At 41.2% G+C, this 23,513-nt stretch overlaps 1 protein-coding gene across 2 annotated transcripts in view; it reads left to right on the forward strand.

Annotated features, from left to right (window-relative positions):
- The first annotated feature begins 475 nt into the window (after positions 1 to 475).
- Positions 476 to 23,513, forward strand: part of SUZ12 (SUZ12 polycomb repressive complex 2 subunit) — a 54,080-nt gene continuing 31,042 nt past the window's right edge. The window contains exons 1-5 of one of the 2 annotated variants that reach the window (XM_008053479.2): positions 476 to 996; positions 4,332 to 4,378; positions 4,468 to 4,532; positions 9,681 to 9,749; positions 22,349 to 22,398. In XM_008053479.2, the coding sequence (XP_008051670.1) occupies positions 714 to 996; positions 4,332 to 4,378; positions 4,468 to 4,532; positions 9,681 to 9,749; positions 22,349 to 22,398 (514 nt within the window). In that variant the 5' untranslated portion in view covers positions 476 to 713. The remainder of the gene's footprint in view (positions 997 to 4,331; positions 4,379 to 4,467; positions 4,533 to 9,680; positions 9,750 to 22,348; positions 22,399 to 23,513) is intronic. The other variant, XM_021710151.1, reaches the window with a different exon arrangement.

Genomic DNA, 23,513 nt, shown 5'->3' on the forward strand with positions numbered 1-23,513 from the left:
CCCTCGGCTGAGAAGTGACCCCGACCGAGGGCACACCAACCCCCAGGCAGGCCCCTTCCTGGAAAGTTAGGGACTCGAGGATGCGGAAAGGACCTCAGTTCATTCCACAGGCCCGTCGCCCCCAGTTCCTCAGAGGCCCGCCTCCCTTCAGGGGTCCTGTAACCCCCTGGGGGCGGTGGCTGACGACGCTCTGAAGGCGAGAAACGGCTCCCTAAGCCGCTCGCCGGGTCCCTCTCTCCCCACAATGCACCGGGGCCAGCAGGAAGGCCGCTCCGACCCCTAATTTTCCCGCGAATTCAGTTCAAAGAGGCGGCCGGGCCCGCGATCGGCAGCGCGCACGGGCCAACCAAGCCGCGCCTCCGCGAGAAGCGCCTCCGCGTGACTGACGGGGGAATCCGCGGGCCAACGGGCTGGGCGGCCGGGCGGCGCGCGCTCCCGCCGGCCAATCAGAGCGCCAGGCGGGGGAAGTGGGCGGAGCGAGGCCAGGGTAGGGTGAGCGGCCTCCGGAGCGGAGCGGGGCTCTGAGGAGACACTTTTTTTTTCCTCCCTCCTTCCCTCCTCTCCTCCTCCCTTCCCTTCCCCTCTCCTCCCCTCTCTCCTCCTTCCCCCCTCGGTCCGCCGGAGCCTGCTGGGGCGAGCGGTTGGTATTGCCGGCTCTTACTCTCCGGGGCCGCCCGGCGGGTAGCTGGCGGGGGGAGGAGGCAGGAACCGCGATGGCGCCTCAGAAGCACGGCGGTGGGGGAGGGGGCGGCTCGGGGCCCAGCGCGGGGTCCGGGGGAGGCGGCTTCGGGGGTTCGGCGGCGGTGGCGGCGGCGACGGCTTCGGGCGGCAAATCCGGCGGCGGCGGGGGCTGTGGAGGCGGCGGCAGTTACTCGGCCTCCTCCTCCTCCTCGGCGGCGGCGGCGTCGGCGGCGGGGGCCGCGGTGTTACCGGTGAAGAAGCCGAAAATGGAGCACGTCCAGGCTGACCACGAGCTTTTCCTCCAGGCCTTTGAGAGTGAGTGTGTGCGAGGCTCCGGGGCAGGGACGCCTCCTCCTGCAGCATCGGGGGACGGGACGCCGCGGGGCCCCTTTCCTCCTCGGGAGTCCCCTTGGCTTGGGAGCGGAGGGAGACGTGGAGGGGATGTCCCCCCTTCGGGGATTGCGGCTCCGGGGGACCCGAAGGCTGGGGCCCTGGGGGAGGTGGCCGAGGGGGTCCCCCAGGGCGGGTGCGTGAGTCTCCGCAGGTCTACGTGAGGGGTCCGGCTCGGGGGCCCGGTTCGGGGCAGGCGTCTTCGGGGGAAGGAGGCTACCGGTGATCCGAGGGGCAGTCGCATCCCAGGACTAGTTCTTGTGTCTTTTCATGTCTGGTGCACTCCAGAAGTGCAGGGCTCTGGGGTCTAGGTTTTGGGGGGCACAGTTAAGGGTTGAGCGCAGTGAAACCGGCGACCTTGTCATCGGCCTGAAATGCCTTCGCACCAACTTGGCGACGCAGGTTCACACGGCACCTTTCGGTGCCTACACCCTTTCGAGTCCATCCACCCATTTCGTGGATGCCAAAACCGAGACAGGGAGTGGTCCAGCGTCTTCCTTCTCTGGAGACGACCCTGGAATTCTGCCTTTTGTACTTGTCTTCGTTCCCGAACATTTTCTCGTGTCCATTTCTGATTTTAAGATCTGTTTGGAGGGCGAAAGTATGACTGACTTGGAAAGGGGAGCAAGGTGGTCTGGAAACAAACAATAGAGTTTATTAAAAACATCACGACTATAAATAATGTTAACTGTTCTTCAACGAATGTTATATCCGAATCGGTTTCCTTTTTTTGTTTTTGTGTGGATGTGGCCTTTGGGATGTTCTTCAGTAGCTAAATATTTTACGGAAACTTGAATAAACTCGGCTCTACCGCCGGGTCCTTATTTACAATTTCTCTGTGGCATATGTTAGGGGCATGGTATCAGCTGTGCTTGGGAACACGTATTACAGTGTTTAATGCCCTTCCTTCATTCTCTCTCATTAGTGCTTTATGAAATCCTAATTGGAACCTAATACAAGGAATTTCAGCTTTTATTGAAACGAATATTGAACCTGCTTCATGAGCATCACATTATTCTTTTGCTTAATATACTTTCAAATACCTGGAGAGGCTTTAATAGGAAAATTTGATGGAGAACCGAAGGGTAGTAGTGACAGTAAACATATTTGTTTGTACCCTTTATCTTGCCTCCTTTTAGTTTAATTTAAAGCTAAACTAGCTGAAAATTAAGTGGGAATTTTAACAGCTTTCTAAATGTTATGAAAAGACATATCCTCCAAGAAGTTTTAACTATTTGCTTTTTGATGCATCCACCTGGGAGAAGTCAGCTGTCATTAAGAGTTAGATATGGTCACAAAACAGCTTGATTCTTCTCTAATGTTGCTCTTAGTTTCTGAGAAGTTTAAATGGTTTGATGTAACTATTCATATTTACATTAGTATTTAATGTAATTCATATTTAGCTTGTTTTGATACTGCTTCGTTTAAAGAAACATGCTAATAGGTCATTAATGTAATGAGTTCTTTTTAAGAAATTAAATTTTAAGTAATTTTAAATTTAACTAATTGAACTCATTTTAAGCATTAAAACAACTGTTTTGGGAATCTGTCCATTGTGCAAAAACGTGTTGAGGTAATACATTGAGAAAAATAGATAAAAATTTAAGCTATGTTTAAGGATATTCATTGGGAATTTTATCTGCAATTTGTGTCTCAGACTTTTTTCAATGTTGATTGGCTTGAGCTGAGCAAGGTGCCTATTATCTCTGGAGGCTGAGGCAGGATCACTTGAGTCCAGGACTTTGAGACCAGCCTGGGCAACATAGCAAGTCCTCTTCTCAAAAACAGAAAAAAAGACGGGTGAGGTGGCTCATGCCTGTAATCCCAGGACTTTGGGAGGCCTAACCAAGAGAATCACTTAAGCCCAGGGGGTTTGAAACTAGCCTAGGCAACAGAGACCTCGTCTCTACAATAAAAACTAGGCATACACGCCTGTAGTCCCAGCTACTCAGAAAGCTGACGCCAGAGGATAACTTAGGCCCAGAAGATCGATGCTGCAGTGAGCCATTGTTGGTGCTGCTGCACTTCAACCTGGACAAGTGTGAGACCCTGATTAAAAAAAATAAAAAAGCCGGGCACAGTGGCTCACACCTATAATCTCAGAACATTAGGAGGCAGACGTGAGAGGATTACCTGAGCTCAGGAGTTTGAGACCAGCCTGAGCAACATGGCGAGACTTCATCTCTGCAAAAAATCAGCTGGGCATGGTGGCATAGGCCTGTGGTTCCAGCTACTTGGAAGGCTGAGGTGGAAGGATTACCTGAGCCCAGCAGGTCGAGGCAAGGTGGCAGTGAGTATGCCACTGTACTCCAGCCTGGGTAACAGAGTGAGGTTCCCGCTAAAAAAAAAAAAAATGTATCAGGCAACCCTTTTTTGGGTGTTCTGCCACTTGGGAGCTTTTTTGTCTTCTTAGTAAACTCCTGCTTTCTTACAAAAAAAAGTATTGGATGTACCTTCATCATATCTGTATTTGAATGTCTGGGGAATGCTTTTATTCTCTTTGGTTGATTACTATATACATTTTTATGTGACCAATTAAAAAGTAAAATTTTCGTCTTGTTTGGAATCAATAAATAGTTCTTTTGTTTAATCCAGTTACCTATTTCAGCTTCTTTTTGGAAAGAGATGGGTTATAAATAGTTTAAGTTAGCTGAATTATGGCTAGAATATAACTACTTCTCTTCAGTTCTGCCTAATAACAACTATCTTACAGAGGTTTAAGAGGATTGTAGAGAATCTTTTTTTTTTTTTAATTTGGAGTCTCACTCTGTCGCCCAGGCTGGAGTGCAATGGCACACTCATGGTCACCGCAGCCTCAACCTGCTGGGCTCAGGTGATCCTTCCGCCTCAGCCTTCCAAGTAGGTGGAACTACAGGCACGTGCCACCACACGTGGCTAATTTTTTGATTTATTGTAGAGATGAGGTCTCCCTAAGTTGCCCGAACTGGTCTCGACCCCATGGGCTCAGGCAATCCTCTCACCTTGGCTTCCCAAAGTGCTGGGCTTATAGGCGTGAGCCACTGCACCCGGTCTGTAGAGAATCTTGTTTAAAATAAGTGTAGTTGAATTTTGAGAGTGTATGCCATAGATTCAGTCTTTTGATCTTGCTGTGTGTGCTAGTTTTCTCGATATAAATATTTAGTGCATGATTTCCATAAGAAATGATCGATTTATATTGGTTATAACATGGGCTGGGTTGATATTTCCTGACAAGGAATAAGTGAACTTAAATAATGTTTGGCTTTTTTTCCATTACCTAGAACCAACACAGATCTATAGATTTCTTCGAACTCGGAATCTCATAGCGGTAAGTAGTCAATGAAGTTTTTCAGTAGTATTTCTTTCTTATAACTTTATCTGTATTTGATTTTAATATTTTTAAAACTTTTTTTATAGCCAATATTTTTGCACAGAACTCTTACTTATATGTCTCATCGAAACTCCAGAACAAACATCAAAAGGTACATTTTATAAGTCTTATTTCAAGCTGATTAAACCACGTTAAAGTTTTGTTTTAAAGTACTGTTTGTAATTAAGGATTAAATATGAAAGCAAGTGAAAAAGAGTGACTAGTTGAATTGGTTGCAAAGTGCTTTTTAATAGTATCATTTTTGCAAATCCCAGGTTATTAACTAGTTTTTTGTTCCTAATAGAAAGTATTTAGCAATGACGTAAATGAAATTTTACTGATTTATGTTTTAACTCTCTGCCACCAGTTATTTTCAAGTTTGTAAGAAGTCAAGGATTTAAATACTTACTAAAGGGCTCAGAGCAACTATCTTTGATACATAAAATTTAACAGTTAACAGTAAAATATTTCTTACATATCTAACAGTACAGAATTAGCTCCCTAATGATAGATTCAGAAAATCTCATTTTATATCTTTTTTTTTTTTGAATTGGAGTCTCACTCTGTCGCCCAGACTGTAGTACATTGGCCACTCCTGCAACTTCGACCTGCTGGGCTCTGGCGATCCTTCCACCTCAACCTTCTGAGTAGCCGGAGTTACAGGAACGCGCTACCATGCCTGGCTGATTTTTTTACTTTACTGTAGAGATGTGGAACCCGCCGGCTCACGCAATCCACTTACCTCAGCCTCCCAAAGCGTGGGATTACAGGTTGAGCCACCAAACCCAGCTCATTTTATATCTTTAATGGTGGTCTCACTGAAGGGGAGATAACTTTTGAAATCAATAGAATGAATGTTCTAAAAAAACAAGAAGTCTTAATCGTTGGGTCTTAAAGTGGAGTCTGGAAGTATGGTACAAAGCTTATTTTTGCTGTGTAACATTTAGCACTTAGCCATATGTAATTATGGAATGCAGGTTTTTTGCCCTAGATGCTAGATTATGTTTATTGAGCATATCAAGCAAACAAGTTTAAACTTAAAGGAAAGAACTGTTAAGCATTTGGTATTGCTACAGTCTTGATTTAGTTAAAACCATTAAGCTATCTCAATAGACTTTGAAACCACTTGGCAGACTCCTGCTGGCTATTAAGTAGGCATCACATTTCTATAGCAAGGCATAGTTGAGTTTATAAATACATCAATTTGTATTTTGAAGGATTGAAATGGTAAAACTCTTTTGGCAGTCTTTCTGAATAGAGTGAGAGAGAGCATTGGATTTAATAGGTGAAAATTGCTAAGCACTCAGGTAACTAGGAGGGAGGTGATGAATTAGGCAACAGAATTAAATCTGTCAACTCTTTACCTGTCTTCTCCATTATTTGATCTGTGCCAGCATCCAGCATACTTTTTCTGTAACAGACCAGATAGTAAATATTTTAGGCTTTATGACCAGGATGGAAAATCAAGACTACTATATAGATACTTAATATAAAAAGAAAAATGCCCACCAGTTTTTATTGATGAGCTTCAAAATACAACAGTATAAGATAGAACCATTTGTAATACAGGTCTATTAATGAGAAATGTAGATTTATTTTTGTGGGGTGGGAGGAGGTAACATTTTTCTTAATTGGAGTTCAGAGTTAGTCATCTCTGTCATGAAATCAGTTGCTACTGTTGATCTGTAAAAAACATTCTTAGCTCGTGGGCTGTACGAAAACAGGCAATATACCAGATTTGGCTGATGATCTGTACTTTGCTGACCCTTGATATTTTCTATAGTTTTAGGAGAATTTGATTAACTTTTTTCTTTCACTAAAGTGGTTGTGTGTGTGTGTGTCGGCGTCTCACTCCGTTGCCCAGACTGGAGTGCTGTGGCATGCTCACAGCCACCACAGCCTAGGCCTGCTGGGCTTAGGTGATCCTTCTGCCTCAGCCTTCCAAATAGCTGGAACTATAGGCACATGCCACCATGCCCAGCTAATTTTTAGTTTATTGTAGGGATGATGTCGCAGCAAGTTGCTCGGGTTGGTCTCTAACCTCTGGACTCAGGCAATCCTTTTGTCTTGGCCTACCAAAGTGCTGGGATTACAGATGTGAGCCACCAGGTCCGGCCAGATTATTTTTAATATGGAAGTTCAGTTGAGTTGTTATCTAGGATGCTGTCTGATTTTAATTTTTTTTGTTGTTGTTGAGTCAGTCTCACTTTGTTGCTCAGGCTGGAGTGCAGTGGCATGCTCACAGCCACTGCAGCCTCTACCTGCTGCGCTCAGGTCATCCTTCTGCCTTAACCTTCCAAGTAGCTGGAACCACAGGCGCATGCCACCATGCCGGGCTAATTTTTTTATTTATTGTAGAAACGAAGTCTCACCAAGTTGCCCAGGCTGGTCTTGAACACCTGGACTCAAGCAGTCCTCTTGTCTCCACCTCCCAAAGCGCTGATGTTACATTTAAAAGTGATTAATTATTTTAAAAGTTTGAGTTAATTCGTAAATGGAAAAAAATTCTCGTTTGCAATCTGAGTTTATCATTTTCCCATCATGTTCTTGTTTGTTAGACTGCTTGTCCTGTTGTGGAATATGTTTCTGTTGTCTTCCAGTGAATAGAGATAGTTTTAAAAACTTGGTAGTAGAGACTGATTTTCTTTTCTTTTTTTTTTTTGAGTTGGATTCTCACTCTGTTGCCCAGACTGGAGTGCAGTGGCACACTCCTGGCCACCGTACCATCAACCTGCTGGGCTCTGGCGATCCTTCCGCCTCAGTCTTCCAAGTAGCTGGATCTTTAGGCGCGCACCACCATGCCCGGCTAATTTTTGATTTATTGTAGAAATGAGGTCTCGCCAAGTTACCCTGGCTGGTCTCAAAACCGCCGGCTCAGGCAGTCCACTCGCCTCGGCCTCCCAAAGTGCTGGGATTACAGGCTGAGCCACCGAGCCCAGCCTGATTTTCTTAGTTATTACTCTTTAGAGTTTAAAAAAATTTTATTTGGGAAATTTTGAAGCAATTTGCATCCAAAAATAACATTTAAATCCCACTTGATTTATTTCCTACAAAAATGCATAAGAATTGCTTAATTCTCTTGTTATATGCCTGACCTAATATATATGATTTTAAGATTACTTTTTACAAAATCATAGCACAACTTATATCTTCATATGAGTGCTGTTGTGTTCAAAGTAGTTGGTGACTTTGGAAGTTCCCAGTGTAGCCCAGTGTATTTGTGATCTTTTCTCATAGTGTTTCAAAACTCCTTTTTTAATTATTACAACAGCATAAATATTCATTATTGGAATAAGCTTGTCACTGTCTTTGAAGTTGGACTCTTCAGTTGTAATTTTAATTCTGGTATATTTGTTTAACTCACCTTGTACTTTAGTCTTACTTCATAGAGATATTCAAATTCTATAAGCTAATACTACCCTTACAAAGTAGAAATACAGTTGAGAACTATTCTTGAGTCCATTTTACTAGATTTTGTGATCCCACCCATGAAAATTTCCTGAAATTTATTGAATTTTAAAAGTATTCTCCTTTTTCATGAGCTTTTGGAAACTATTTTCCTTGTTGAATCTGAGCTACAGTAGTGTTATCTTTCTAAAGAACAAAAATACTTGGTGTTGGAAAAGGAGCTGCTTTTTGTATAGCTGCTTATGTGGTTTGTTTTTTCCTAACTAAGGCTGGATTGCTTTTATGATCTTATCTATTTCAAATGGTTATTCATATTCAATTCAATTCACTTCTCCTATAAATAACTTCATAATGTTGGAAGAGATGAACCTTGAGACTTATAGTATTACCTTTCGTTCTACAGACAGAATTTCTTCTTAATCATTACATAAAGATAAACATATTATTCTTAACAGTTTAACAGGAAATTGACAACATTCCTCAATAGCAACTTTTAGTGTTCCTACCAGATAGTTCTTTGTAACTAGCCTTAAAGAGTTTTGAATTTTTCTTCTTTCTTCTCTCTTATCTGTGGAGATTGAAAATATATTGTCATTGTTTATAAAGTACTTCTTACTGTGCGCTATTGGATGAAACTGTAATATTGATGTTTTCAGTAACTCTAGAGGTAAAGAGAGAAGCTTTTTTCTCCCTTAAGATCTTTGTTTATGGAGGCTGTTTATCAATTCTGCTCTTCCTAGCAGTATTACACTAATACAATTACATGAACATTTCTCTACTGATAATTTTTATTATAGTAGTTGAGTACTGTGGCTCTTTTTGAGGAATGAGCATATTCGTAACATCTAGTATCTACAGTCAAGCACTAGAAAGTAGTAAGTTAATGTAGAATACAGTAAACTTTTTGAGTCCTAAGTTTGAAGAGAATATATGAACATAAAGAGAAACATTTGTTTCTAATTAAATAATATGTGAATCTAGCTTCTTATTCTCTGTCTCTAGGACCTCATAGACTACGTTAAGAACTAAGATGGAGCTTATTTTATAATCCTTTCATTTTTTTAGATTGCTTTGGGAGATTATACTTAAATTTCTGTTTTGTGGAAAAGTTACTTGTTTTCTTAAACTTGTCAAATTAAAAGCTAATAATTTTATTGTGATTTGATGGCTATGTCTCCTAACTTCAAGATTTTTGCAAGATGTCAACAACCATCTCTTTAATATGACATATCATTTCACTTTAGATTTTGCTAATAATCTTTGAGGATATCTTATGAGCTTCAAATATAGAATATCTGTTATAGAATATCTGTATCTTTATGTGATGGTAGTAGTACATGTTTGTTGAGTTGCTTAGTGGAAGTATAAGTGTTTTAAAATACACATAATTGACATTTGTTTGTCTCAGTTCAACAGTGCTTAAATACTTAACCAAATATAAGGCATTATGCCAGCACCACATGACTTTCCTTGAAGAAATACTGTCCCTGCCCTTCAGGAGCTTATAATCTAGTAGAAGCAATAAAACATTTACACAAGTTTCACATGTAGGAAACTAAATGCCCAAATAAATATAAACCAAGTGCCATGGGTAAGGAGAAATCACTCTGGGGAATAATTTTTAAAAGGTTTAATGAAAAAATTAGTATTGGAGATGGGGCTTAAAGGCTTGTCTGCTGTATTACAACAATACACTGTGCCAGTAGTATTCATTGTTATGGCTGACCATCCATAATTTACTGAAAATAATCAAAACCTGATTTCTATCTTGCCTATTATAATGACAATAAAGTGTAATTTGCTTGTTTTTCCCAGTTGAGAAGTGATTATTTTGTTTATCTGTTTCTTCCAGGAAAACATTTAAAGTTGATGATATGTTATCAAAAGTAGAGAAAATGAAAGGAGAGCAAGAATCTCATAGGTAAGATAACCTATCAGTTTACATTAAGTGATATATTGAGGAAAGAGGAAAAATTAAAGTGATAATTTTTCTAGTGTTCACCTTGTAAGGAGTTAGAAGGAACCTTAGAGGTTAGTTGGTCCAAACTCATGCACAAGTCAGGAGTTAATTTATGTAGCATCCCTAGCAGAGAATCCTTAAGTTTTGACTTGTATACCTCTAATACTGGGAATTTAGTTAATTTATGTAACATCCCTATCAGAGAATCCTTAAGTTTTGGCTTGTATACCTCTAATATTGGGGAACTCACTGCTTTGTAAGGCAGTTATGTTCATTGTTGTTTATTTCTGTTACTAGTTGCTTGCAGTTTGACTCAAAGTATAAATTCTGCAGTTGATCTTAATCCTACCTCATCTACGGAGGGATGGAGACTCACTTTTATAGTATACTGTGTGCTAGGTGTTGTGGCAAGTTGCTTAACAGTTTCACATCTCTTCTAAGTAATCTTGCTCAAATATGAGAAGGGTTCTTTTTTTGCATCTTTTCTTTCTCCTTGTTTAAATCTCTCAGGCAACATATTCATAACTTTATTTTATATTTGAAATATGTTTCTCACATGACAATTTTAGAAACTTGACCTTTTGGACAGACCCTTCTTATTTTTTGAGTCTCACTCCGTCGCCCAGACTGGAATGCAGTGGCACGCACACAGCCACCCCAGCGTCAACTAGGCTCTGGCAGTCCTTCCACTTCAGCCTTCCAAGTAGCTAGAACTACAGCGCACGCTACCACGCCCAGCTAATTTTTGATTTATTGTAGAGATGTGGTCTTGCCAAGTTGCCCAGGCTGGTCTCAAACCTACGGGCTCAGGCAATCCACTCACCTTGGCCTTCCAAAGTGTTGGGATTACAGGCTGAGCCACCAAGTCCGGCCAAACCTACTTACTGAACATTTTCAAAATGTATACCTAGAACTAATCCCTACATGTTCTGACTAGTCTAATATCTGCCTACTCTAGACAATATGCTTCTTTTATTTTGATATATAAACTAAAGAAAATTGAATATTCTAAAGAGAAACAAGAACTTGGGTAGTTGCTTATTCATTAACTACTTTTAGAGAGAATGCAGACCTCAAAATACTAGATTAAAAAAAAAAAAAAAGAGTTGGAAAAATTGTCACAATGCATTTTTTTCTCCTGAATTTTTAAGTCACAACTTAACAATTTAGATAGGATATACACTTAATAGTGAATCATTTATGTTTTCTCATTGTTTTAGTGACTGAGAAAATAATTTTGCACTTGTTTTTGTTTTTTTTTTTTGACTTGGAGTCTCACTCTGTGGCCTAGGTTGGAGTGCAGTAGCACTCTCTTGGCCACTGAATCCTCGATCTGCTGGGCTCAGGTGATCTTTCCACCTCAGTCTTCCAAGTAACTGGAACTACAGTCATACGCCACCATGCTTGGCTAATTTTTTGATTTATTGTAGAGATGAGGTCTTAGCAAGTTGCCCAAGCTAGTCTTGAACCCATGGGCTCAGGCAGTTCTCTCACCTCAGCCTCCCAGAGTGTTGGGATTATAGGCATAAACCATGCACAACGCCCAACCACATTTACTTATATTTTAAGTTTGGCTTTTGAACTAGCTGATTTTTGTTACTTGAATTGTAAAATCACATTTTTTATTTTATATCTTGCACTCTTGTGGGATTGAATTGTAATTTATATTTTCATATCTAGGCAATTCTAACTTGTAAATAAGCTGCAATAGTCCATTCCAGAAACTGAGATGCTAAATCTTTACCTGTTCTATTACTGCCCAATAGAACCGAGAATATTACCAATGCATGCACACTGTTCTTTGCTTGAATTTCTATTTCAGATCCTTGTCTGGTCACCACCCTGGACTGAACTCTTGGGATCCTCAGGGCCTTTTTTACTCAAAGTGTAGGCTATAATCAGAGTCTGGTCTTACCTCCCTGCTTCTTTTCTGCTGACCACCTGAATAGTTTGCTCCCCGTAGGCCTTTCAGAATTCAAGTGAGAAGGAAGAGTGAATCAGCAAGAAGAAGAAAACTTGGCCTTTATCTTCATCTTCCTTTTCATGGTTCTACTTTCATCAGTGTTAAATCTTGCTTATTACTATCTCATTCTGACATTTGGTATACGTTACAGAACTTCTTTAAGAGTATGTTTGAGGGAGATATTTACAGTTCGATTTTCTGTGAACAGTTGTCTCCCCAATGATTTTGTTCCTTTTGACCCAGTGGGTTCAACAGCAGCTCACAGAAACACCAGACGGTTGCATAAAATTCTGACCAATGATTTTGGAAGAGAACTCTTTCAGTCTTTAGAGGCTAGCTGGAACCAGTGAGTTGGCCATTTCAGTCCTCCAAGGTTTTTATGACTCTCTTAGTGCTGCTTCCAGAAGCACTAAATTGAATTAGAAAAGTACTTCATTTTAAGTGTACCCCCAATGCCCTATATTATTAACTTTCTTCAGGGTATTTCTTATCTCTGAGTAAGATAATCTTATTGTTCCTACCACACAAGGTTGTAAGGAGTGTCCTAGACACCAATATATAATGCCAGCAGTATAAAATGTTGATTGTAAAATCTATTGTCAAATTCTTTCTTTAAAAAAAGAATTTGACAATAGATTGTTATTTGTGACATTAATTAGTAGAAGTTAAAATCTTAAATCATGTACAACTACATTCTCTGTACTATTTTAGATATAGGGATTTCATTCAGTTTGATTGGATCCTGGATCAGTTCAGCTGTAGTCTGGGAGTCTTCCACTGGAATTCATGTTTTTTAGCACTTCCACAGTTGTTTTATCTCTATTCCCAAGCCCAATATACTTCATTGCCCAAAGTTCAAGGGAGTATCGAGATACACAAAAATACCATAGTACTATAGCACAAAAGTTTGGTCAAATGCATGACATTTATAGTGACTTATAAACTAAACCAAAATTCCAGCATTATCTTTTCAAAAGAAGTTGGTGTTCCAGGGTCTTTTATATTTTAGACCTACAGTTGTCTTCAAGTCACTTAGCAGGTGCTATAGATAAGAAAACACAGGATGTTAAATGGTTTTTACTTCTGTAAGGTGCCAGTCAATTCACGACAATAAACCAGAATTGTCATTTGCAATCTTAAAATGCAGTAATAAAGCTAACTATCTATGCAGATTGTTTCTTTTCTTGGAGAATTACTTCTGAGAATTTCAAAGCAATTAGCAAATTTTAGAAGCTCATGATGGTGGTATCTTTAGTCCTCAGGTTTTTTCTGATGTCTATTACTTTTTTGGTGTGATTTTATATGTACAACATCTTTATTTTCTTTATAGAAGGTCTGTTATAATGCCTTACATCCTCTCCAGCTCTTGTTTCTGGTACTTCAATTTTGAATTTATTAGGAATTTTGAATAAGCTCTATGGCTTATTAGAATAAATCTCTTGCCTTTCTGTAGTTGTCCATCCTAGCAGGATCCCAGGGGTTTCTTATGCTATCAGTCCTACTAATTTTGTAATTCTCTAGTCATAACTCTTCCAGTGCATTTCCATGGACTAAAATGCATGGTAAAAAGATTTCCAAATTGGAGTTGCTTCCAAGTGTTTCCCAGGGCCAAAAATGAAGCAAAATGTCTCCTTTCTCTTCCATTCCGGGCCCTGTTAGTAGCTAGAGTAATCTCCTTAATTCAGGTATTCAGAGATACTTTTATTAGGATATTTTCAAGAATGTGCTTTTATTTTTAGTAGATTGATAAGGCAGTGTGCCTTTTTTATCACTTACTGTGTTTGCTGCAACCTACGGTTTTGATTTAATAGCCTTCCTTTTATAAACATTGTCTTTTTTTTTTTTTCTTTTTGAGTTGGAGTCTCACTCTGTCACCCAGACTGAAGTGCAATGGCCGCTCCCGGCCACTGCAATCTCGACCTGCTGGGCTCCGGCGATCCTTCCGCCTCAGCCTTCCAAGTAGCTGGAACTACAGGCGTGTGGTACCACGCCTGACTAATTTTTTGATTTACTGTAGAGATGAGGTCTCGCCAAGTTGCCCAGGCGGGTCTCGAACACGCAGGCTCAGGCAATTCACTCACCTCGGCCTCCCAAAGCACGGGATTACAGGCTGAGCCACCGAGCCCAGCCAGCATTGCCTTTTTAAAGCATCTTTTTTTTGTTTTTTTTGAGTTGAAGTCTCATATTGTTGCCCAGGCTAGAGTGCATTGGCATGCTCATAGCCACCTCAGCCTTGATCTGCTGGGCTCAGGTGATCCTTCTGCCTCAACCTTCCAAGTAGCTGGAGCTACAGGCATGTGCTACCACGCCCGGCTAATTTTTTTTTTTTTTAATTGGAGTCTCACTCTCTAGCCCAGGCTAGAGTGAAGTAGCACACTCATGGCCACCCCAGCATCGACCTGAGCTTCAGTGATCCTTCTGCCTCCGCCTTCCAAGTAGTCGGAACTATAGGCGTGTGCTGCCATGGCCAGCTAATTATTTATTTATTTATTATAGAGACGAGGTCTCACTAAGTTGCCTGGGCTGATCTCGATCCTGAGGGCTCAGGCAATCCACTCACCTCGGCCTCCCAAACTGCTGAGATTCCAGGCTGAGCCACTGAGCCCATCATAATTTTTTGATTTATTGTAGAGATGAGGTCTTACCAAGTTGCCCAGGCTGGTCTCGAACCCTTGGACTCAGGCAATCCTCTCACCTAAGCCTCCCAAAGTGCTGTGATTATAGACTTGAGCCACTGCACCGGGTCCTAAAGCATTTTTTTGTACAATAACAAGATCTGGATCTATATTTTATGAGAGGCTTCCCATTTCTCTAGTGTGACCTGTCCCAGGCACTATACTAAGCCTTAGAGAATATAATGATGAGCAAAATAGATGAAAACCCTGCCTTTATGGAATTTAGTATTTAGGAGAAGAGACATAATCAAATAATAAATATACTTGTTTTATTATTTTTATTTTACAATTTTTGGGGGGTCGGGACCTCACTCTGATGCTCAGCCTAAAGTGTGGTGGTGTGATCCTGGTTTACTGCAGTCTCAACCTCCTGGACTCATGCAAAAATTCTTCTGCCTCAGCCTGCCAAATAGGTGGGACTACACCAACATGCCTGACTATTTTGTTTTGTTTTGTTTTGTTTTGTTAATTTTTGTAGAGAGAAGTCTTGCTTTGTTGTCCAGGCTGGTCTTGAACTCTTAGGTTGAAGTAACCCTCCTGCCTTGACCTCCTAAAGTGCTGGGATTACAGGTGTGAGCCACTGCACCCAGCTAAATAAATATAATTATAAAATAAGTCTGGGAAGGAAAGATATAGAGAAACTATGAGTCTATGAACAGGAGAACCACTCTCATTTGAGGTGTTGGATATGAAAATAGTGATGATTAGGGAAGGCTTTTCTGAAGAAATAAACTGAGATTTGAAAGATGAGTAGAAGTCCTCATATTATTTGTATCTTTCCCACCATTAATAAGATCTGATTTGTTTTTGTTTTTGTTTTTTTGAGTTGGAATATCACTCTGTCACCCAGACTGAAGTGCAGTGACCGCTCCTGGCCACTGCAGCCTTGACTTGCTGGGCTCTGGCGATCCTTCCGCCTCAGCCTTCCAAATAGCTGGAACTACAGGTGCGCGCACCATGCCTGGCTAATTTTTTGATTTATTGTAGAGATGATGTCTCGCCAAGTTGCCCAGGCTGGTCTCGAACCCGCGGGCACAGGCAGTCCACTCACCTTGGCCTCCCAAAGCGTGGGATTACAGGCTGAGCCACTGAGCCCGGCCTCTTCTCTTTTTCTTTTAACCCTCCTGTCTTAAAGTTTTGAATTTGTTTTCAAATTGGCATCTTTTTGATCTTGAGTTTTTCTTCTTCAGAACTTGGGCTATAAATTTATTTCTTTCCCTTTTTTTTGATTTGGGTTTTTTGTTTGTTTTGTTTTCTGGGTTGGAGTCTCTGTCACCCAGTCTGGAGTGCAGTGGCATGATCATGGCCACCACAGCCTTGACCTGCTGGACTCGGGTGATCCTTCTGCCTCAGCATTCCAAGTAGCTGAAACTACAGGCACACTTCTCCATGCCCAGCTAATTTCTTGATTTATTGTAGAGATGAGGTCTCCCCAAGTTGTCCACGCTGGTTTCGAACCCGTGGGCTCAGGCAGTCCACTTGCTTCTGCCTCCCAAAGTGCTGGGATTAAAGACTGAGCCACCCAGCCCAGCCTCTGATTCTTAAAATTGGGGTATGTAAGAACAATTTTTTTTTTTTTGAGTTGGAGTCTCACTCTGTCCCCCAGACTGGAATGCAATGGCCACTTCCGGCCACTGCAGCCTCGACTTGCTGGGCTCTGGCGATCCTTCCACCTAAGCCTTCCAAGTAGCCAGAACTACAGGCGCACGCTACCACATCCAGCTAATTTTTGATTTATTGTAGAGATGAGGTCTCGCCAAGTTGCCCAGGCGGGTCTCGAACCCGTGGGCTCAGGCAATCCACTCACCTCAGCCTCCCAAAGGCGCGGGATTACAGGCTGAGCCACCGAGCCCAGCTAGAACATATTTTTAAAATGTTTGTTATGTAATCTTTGGGCTTGTAGTAAGTACTTTATGTTTTCTTCACATTACTTCTGGATGGTGATTCATTTATGAGTAATAAACATACACACCTACAATCCCCCACTCAACTTTATCTTTTGCTACAAAATGTTTATGTATCTGAGCCCTGTATATTTTGAAAACTTGCATTCTGGAATATTGGACTTGGTGTAATCACTAGTTCCTCAGCTTTGTATGACAGGATAAAAGGTATAGGAAAAACCTGGGCAACTAACATCTAACAATGTATATGCCAAGTAGTTTATCAGACTTATCTTTTTTGAGGTAATATAGTAGTGATCTTAGAAATGAAGCCTTATCTCTGCCACTATCAACTTAGTGTGTATGAATTAGAGGCACTCATCTTGGTCTCTTTTCAGTGTAAAAACTTTGATTTCTTTATGTGATCTTGCTATTTTTTTTTTTTTTTGACTTGGAGTCTCACTCTGTCACCAAGACTGGAGTGCAGTGGCCACTCCCGGCCACTGCAGCCTTGACCTGCTGGGCTCTGGCGATCCTTCCGAGTAGCCGGAATTAAAGGCACGCGCTACCATGCCCGCCTGATTTTTAGATTTATTGTAGAGATGAGGTCTCACCAAGTTGCCCAGGTGGGTCTTGAACCCGTGGACTCAGGCAATCCACTCACCTCAGCCTCCCAAAGTGCCGGATTACAGGCTGAGCCACCGAGCCCGGCTGAACTTGCGTTTTTTAAAATTTGAGATTCTTCTATGACTGTGACTTCAAAATGTTGGTCCCTTTTGAATTTGCTTAACCTCATTCTGCAGACTGTTTCAGAACTGTCAGATGTTTGTGCTTGGAATCACAAAGTTAGCATCCCCAAATTTCAAATTTTCCATCTAGTTTCTTATTACCATGTTGCTTGCTTCTTGAGACAATACTAAGAGGGAACATATCACATAAATGAATAAAATCCCTATCTGTGTCTTAACCTGGTTATCTAAACTAGATCTTTTGCTGAGTAAAACCATATCAACCTGTCCAAGCTTACATGTGTCTTTTCCTTCCCTTCATCTGATCCAGCTTAATCATTTTAAGATGTGGACACAGTAGTCCCAAGAGAGGAAAGAGGGAAGGGAAAGAAAACTGCACTTTTTCTTTGGAAGAAACCACCTATGGAAGAGATCGTTGGTACATTTTATTATAGGTATATATCAGAGCATTAACTTGTAGATGGGGGAAGAGAAATTATGCATAGCAAACCAGATTCCTAAGTTTATTTTTTTAAGGTGGTTAATTTAAATCTGGAGTCTGTTTTCAAAAATAGTTTTATGATAATGACTGATTGTACAGGCTGTTTCATGTAAGGTATAATGTACCATTTAAAACAGTGTGTCTCAACCATGTGTTGTAAAGGATTTTTTTTGTTTGTTTGCTTATTTGTTTTTAATTGTCAGTCTTCTGTTAGAGTATTATTCTCAATTTCTTAGGTTTTTGTGGAATGGTAACAGTTTTCCTAGTGACCTTAGTTTGCAGGCTACATTTATTTTTTTATTTTGAGTTGGAGTCTCACTCTGTCGCCCAGGCGGGAGGGCAGTGGTACGCTGATGTTCACCACAGCCTTGATCTGCTGAATTCAGGTGATCCTTCCTCTTCAGCCTTCCCAGCAGCTGGAACTGCAGGCACGCACCACCATGCCCGGATAGTTTTTTTATTTTATTTTATTTTATTTTATCTTATTTTATTTTATTTTGAGTCAGTCTCACTCTGTCGCCCAGTCTGGAGTGCAGTGGCATGCTCATGGTCACCGCACCCTTGACCTGCTGGGCTCAGGCCCTGCTTCCGCCTCAGCCTTCCAAGTAATTGGAACTGTAGGCGCGTGCCACCATGCCCAGCTAGTTTTTTTTTTGAGATCTTGCCAAATTGCCCAGATTGGTCTCGAACCTATGGGCTCAGGCAAATTTTTTGATTTATTGTAGAGATGAGATCTCATCAAGTTGCCCAGGGTGGTTTTGAATCCATGAGTTCAGGCAATCCTCTCACCTCATCCCCCAAAGTGCTGGGATTATAGATGTGAGTCACTGCGCCTGGCCTAGGCTACGTTTTTGAAATATTTGGGGGGGGGGTAAGACAAATGCAAAGTCTTTCTGGTATTTCAAAGTTGGAGATTAGCTGGACTTGGTGGCTCAGCCTGTAATCCCGCGCCTTTGGGAGGCTGAGGTGAGTGGATTGCCTGAGCCCGTGGGTTCGAGACCCGCCTGGGCAGCGAGACCTCAGCTCTACAATAAATCAAAAAATCAGCTGGACGTAGTAGCGCATGCCTGTAATTCCGGCTACTTGGAAGGCTGAGGCAGAAGGATCGCCGGAGCCCAGCAGGTCGAAGCTGCGGTGGCCGGGAGCGGCCACTGCACTCCAGTCTGGGTAACAGAGTGAGACTCCAACTCAAAAAAAAAAAAAAAAAAAAGTTGGAGATTAGAATCACATTTCCCAGAAAAATATGTAAAGTATATTACTAGTACTACAGTGTAATGGACCATGATTCCTGACCTTTAAAAAGCTCATTACTACAGGAGGGCATTATCTTGTGAAAAACATTTGTTGGGTGACTTTTTGTAAGACACTACTAGGTGCTAGGAATACCAATATAATAAAAATACGTAATTTTTTTTGAGTTTCACTCTTTTGCCCATGCTGGAGTGCAGTGACACACTCATGACTACTGCAGCCTCAACCTACTGGGCTCAGGCGATCCTTCCACTTCAGCCTTCCAATTAGCTGGAACTGCAGGCACATGCTACCATGCATGGCTTATTTTTTGATTTAATGTAGAGACAAGATCTCACCAAGTTGTCCAGGCTGGTCTTGAACCCCTGAGCTTAGGCAATCCTGTTGCCTCAGCCTCCCAAAGTGCTGGGATTACAGGCTTCAGCTACTGCCCCTAAGCCAGGATTTTTTTTTAGTTAGAGTCTTGCTCTTGCCCAGGCTGGAGTGCGGTGGCACACTCAAGGCTACTACAGTCTCGACCTGCTAGACTCAGGTGCTCCTTCCGCCTCAGCCTTTCAGGTACGTGGAACCACAGGCACACGCCACCACATCCGGCCAATATTTTGATTTATTTTAGCGACAAAGTCTCACCAGGTTGCCCAGACTGGTCTTGAACCCCTGGGCACAAGCAGTTTTCTCACCTCTGCCTCCCACAATGCTGGGTTTACAGGCGTGAGCCATCGCTCCCAGCTATGGGACCTTTTTTGTTGGAAAATGCTAGCTATCTTTTTAGTAAAATGGTATATGGAAAGTATTTGATTTATGTCAGAAAGTGAGTATTGTAAAAATATTTATATGAATTACCTTTACAGAGTAGGTTTTCAAGAATCTCATTCTACATTATTTTTGCTGATAATTAAATTAGTTCTTCGTTTTTCTTTATGCCTATACTTTCTAACTCTACTTGAACCCTTAGGCTTCTACTCTTCCATAGTCATTTTGTCCTCTACTGATATCCTAGTGTACTTTCTTTCCTTGGTATTGTTCTAGAAATGCCCCTCGAGGCCCCCACCCTGTAGTTTTTTTTTTTAGCAGTTTCATGGCTTATTTCACTAAGAATATAGAGGTGTCACTACATCTTCCATTGAAATATCTTACTCAGTTGGGTATGATTTGTTCACACTTGTAATTCTAGCGCTTTGAGAGGTTTATGTAGGAGGATCATTTGAGACCAGAAGTTCAAGACCAGTCTCTACCAAAAAAAAATTAAGCCACATGCGGTGGCACGCCTGTAATCCCAGCACTTTGGGAGGTGGAGGTGAGAGGATTGCCTGAGCCCTGGGGTTCCAGACCAGCCTGGGTAACTTAGCATCTCTACAATAAATGAAAAAATTAGCCAGGCATGGTGGCACTCGCCTGTAGTCCCAGTTACTTGGCATGCTGAGGCAGAAGGATCACCTGAGCCCAGTAGTCGACCTACTAGCCTTGAGCTGACCACTGCACTCCAGCTTGGATAACAGTGAGACTCCAACTCAAAAAATTTTAGCTGGGCATGGTAGCATATGCCTGTGGACCTAGCTACTCAGGAGGCTGACTGACGCAGGAGAATCACTTGAACCCAGGAGTTTGAGGCTGCAGTGAGCTATGATTGTGTGACTGCACTCTAGCCTAGATGACAGAGCAAGACCCCATCTCTACAAAAAGAAAACGTCAGCAGGGCATAATGTCATGTGCCTCATAGTACTAGCTACTTGGGAGGCTGGCTGAGACAGAAGGATATCACTTGAGCCCAGGAGTTCAAGGCTGCGGTGAGCTATTATACTCTAGTCTGGGCGACAGAGGAAGACCCTATGTCTTAAAAAAAAAAATTCTTACTTACTTGCTTCTCATCTCCTTATTTTAGAAAAAGAGGAATCTACCAGACTGGTGGCTCACGCTTGTAATCCTGGCACTTTGGGAGGTGGAGGTGAAAGGATTGTTTGAGTCCAGGGGTTCAAGACTGGCCTGGGTAACTTGGCAAGCCCTCATCTCTACAATAAATCAAAAAATTAGCCGGGCATAGAGGCATGCGCGTGTGGTTCTATCTGCTTGGAAGGCTGAGGCAGAGGGATCACCAGAGCCCAGCAGGTCAAGGTTGCAATCTTTGTGAGCGTGCCACTGCACCCCAGGCTGGGCGACAGAGTGAGACTCCCAATTCAAATAACAAAAAGAAAATGAAAAAGAGCAGTCCTAGGCAAATTTAGAAAGCTTACCTCTATAATTTTAAAAATTGCCAGTCATTACTTGTTCCTTAATATTCTCTTGCTTCAATATCTTTGTGTAATTTTTCATATTTGATTATAAAAATACCTAGATTTTCACCATCATTTTAGGAAAACAAAGACATACTTATTGCCCAGTAATTATTTACCTTCATTATTTTCACTAGTAACTTTCTTAAGTTAGGGATGACTACTGCCTTCCTTTCCCCCCCATCTATTCTCTATCTCCATCTATGCATATCACACTGTAGAAACTGCTCTCAAAAGTTGTGAATAACTCTGATCAACAAATAAATTGTTCTCGTTTGCAGCTTAAAGATACTACAAAAACCTGTTGGTGTTTCTGTTTTTTCTCTCCCATTCTCATAGTTTTTCAGTTGTTACTAGATAGTTGTCAAAACTAAAGAATTACTAGTACTAGTTGGTGCATTCTTCTCCTTTTCCTTATCTTTTAAAAATAAAAACGACATTTTGAAACAGTGAATTATAGGTCTATACAGATTTGTGATTGTCTGTTTCGCTCCTAATTGAAGTATAAGAGTAATGGTTCTGCATCATTTGTTAGGAAGGTTGAATTTCTATAGCTTTAAAATATTCAAACATTTTTGCATGGATTAAGCTATGCTTACCAAAATTTTATTTTGAGAGGTAGGAAGGGATACCTGCTCTCATTTTATGGATAGGTCACTAAAACATAGTAAATAATTTGACCTCATATTTGGTAGTCTGCTATTTTTCTGACTTACTTCTTTAGTATTTGTTTTGTTTTGTTTGAGTTGGAGTCTCACTCTGTCACACAGGCTGAAGTGCAGTGGCACGCTCATGGTCACCACAGCCTCTACCTGCTGGGCTTAGGTGACCCACCTCAGCCTTCCAAGTAGCTGGAACTACAGGCACGCGCCACCATGCCTGGCTGATTTTTTTTATTTATTGTAACGGTGAGGTCTCTCCAGGTTTCCCAGGCTGGTCTCGAACCCCTAGACTCTGGCAGTCCTCTCACCTCAGCCTCCCAAAGTACTGGGATTATAGGTGTGAGCCACTGCGCCCAGACTCTTTAGTGTTTTGTTGGTTTTTGCTTTTATTTTTGTCAATTGTGAGGTTTTTTGTTGTTGTCGTTTTAGGTGTTTAGACACGCCATTTTGAATGTCATACTTTACAGGGAAAGCATGGAGTAAAGGGTTTGAATAGCAGTTAAGAATGAGAAAATCAAATATTTATAAATTAGCTAAATATTTATAAAATAGCTTTGATTTTAAAGTCTAGGTTATTTTGTTACAGAGCATTAAAGTGATAAAAATTTTTTCTTTGTTTTGTTTAGCTTGTCAGCTCATTTGCAGCTTACATTTACTGGTTTCTTCCACAAAAATGGTATGTACTTAAATGTAAATATATTGGCATTGTAACAGCAAAATGCCTTAGTGATCGTAAGGAAAAGTGGGGCTTTGAAGTTTAAATTTATAAACATATTTACTGGAAAAGATGTTCATTTATTGGAAAAGTTCATTCTGATAATGTTTTTGAGATTTAAGTTATAAAGGCTAATGGTGACAATTTTGATCAATTGCCTCAGAACTAGAATAGATAAAGAATCTCCTGAATGGAACCCTTTCTGCATAAACATTTTGAGTTAATGTTATTGCATCATGTTTTAGAAAGAACACCCAGTAAAACAAGTGAAATAACCACCACTACCAATGGGCTGTGTTAGATAGCATATGATGAAATTATATATTTTATGTTACTTGGGTAAATGCTGACAGCATACTAGGAAAAATTACAGTTGTTTTAAAGATGGAAAAAATAGACCAGGCGTGGTAGCTCGCACCTGTAATCCCAGCACTTTGGGAGGCTAGGTGAGAGTATTGCCAGCTGTTCATTTTAATTTGTGTATATTGGCCAGGCACAGTGGCTCAGTTCTGTAATCCCAGCACTTAGGGAGGCTGTGAAGCGAAAGGAGTTGCTTGAGTCTAAGAGTTCAAGATCACCTTGAGCAACATAATGAGACCTCGTCTCTACAAAAAGTAAAAAAAATTAGCCAAGTGTGGTGATGTGTACCCGTAATCCCAGCTACTTGGGTTACTGAGGCAGAAGGATCTCCTGAGCCAGGGAGGTCGAGGCTGTGGTGAGCTCTGACAGTGTCTCTGCATTCTAGCCTGGGGAACAGAGTGAGATTTCCAACTTTAAAAAAATATTGTATACTATATATCCTTTAATTATCACACAATGAAATAAACCTTTATTAGAAACATGGGATGGGTCATCTTTGGTATTGGGTTAAGAAACAAACATTAATAATAAAATAATTCTATTAGAACATTTGATAATTGGTCAGGTTTTTTATGTAAGAAATTTGAAATCTCATTTTATATATATTAGCAGCTAAATAATTTCAACTTTTTGATCTGGTCCACTTTATTTTTTTCTTTTTGAGTTGGAGTCTCACTGTCACCCAGGCTGGAGTGCAGTGGCTGCTCCCGGCCACT

This window comes from Carlito syrichta, unplaced genomic scaffold (genome assembly GCF_000164805.1).
Source record: "Carlito syrichta isolate Samal-C Ts95f unplaced genomic scaffold, Tarsius_syrichta-2.0.1 Scaffold288189, whole genome shotgun sequence".
Taxonomy (NCBI): Eukaryota; Metazoa; Chordata; class Mammalia; order Primates; family Tarsiidae; genus Carlito; species Carlito syrichta.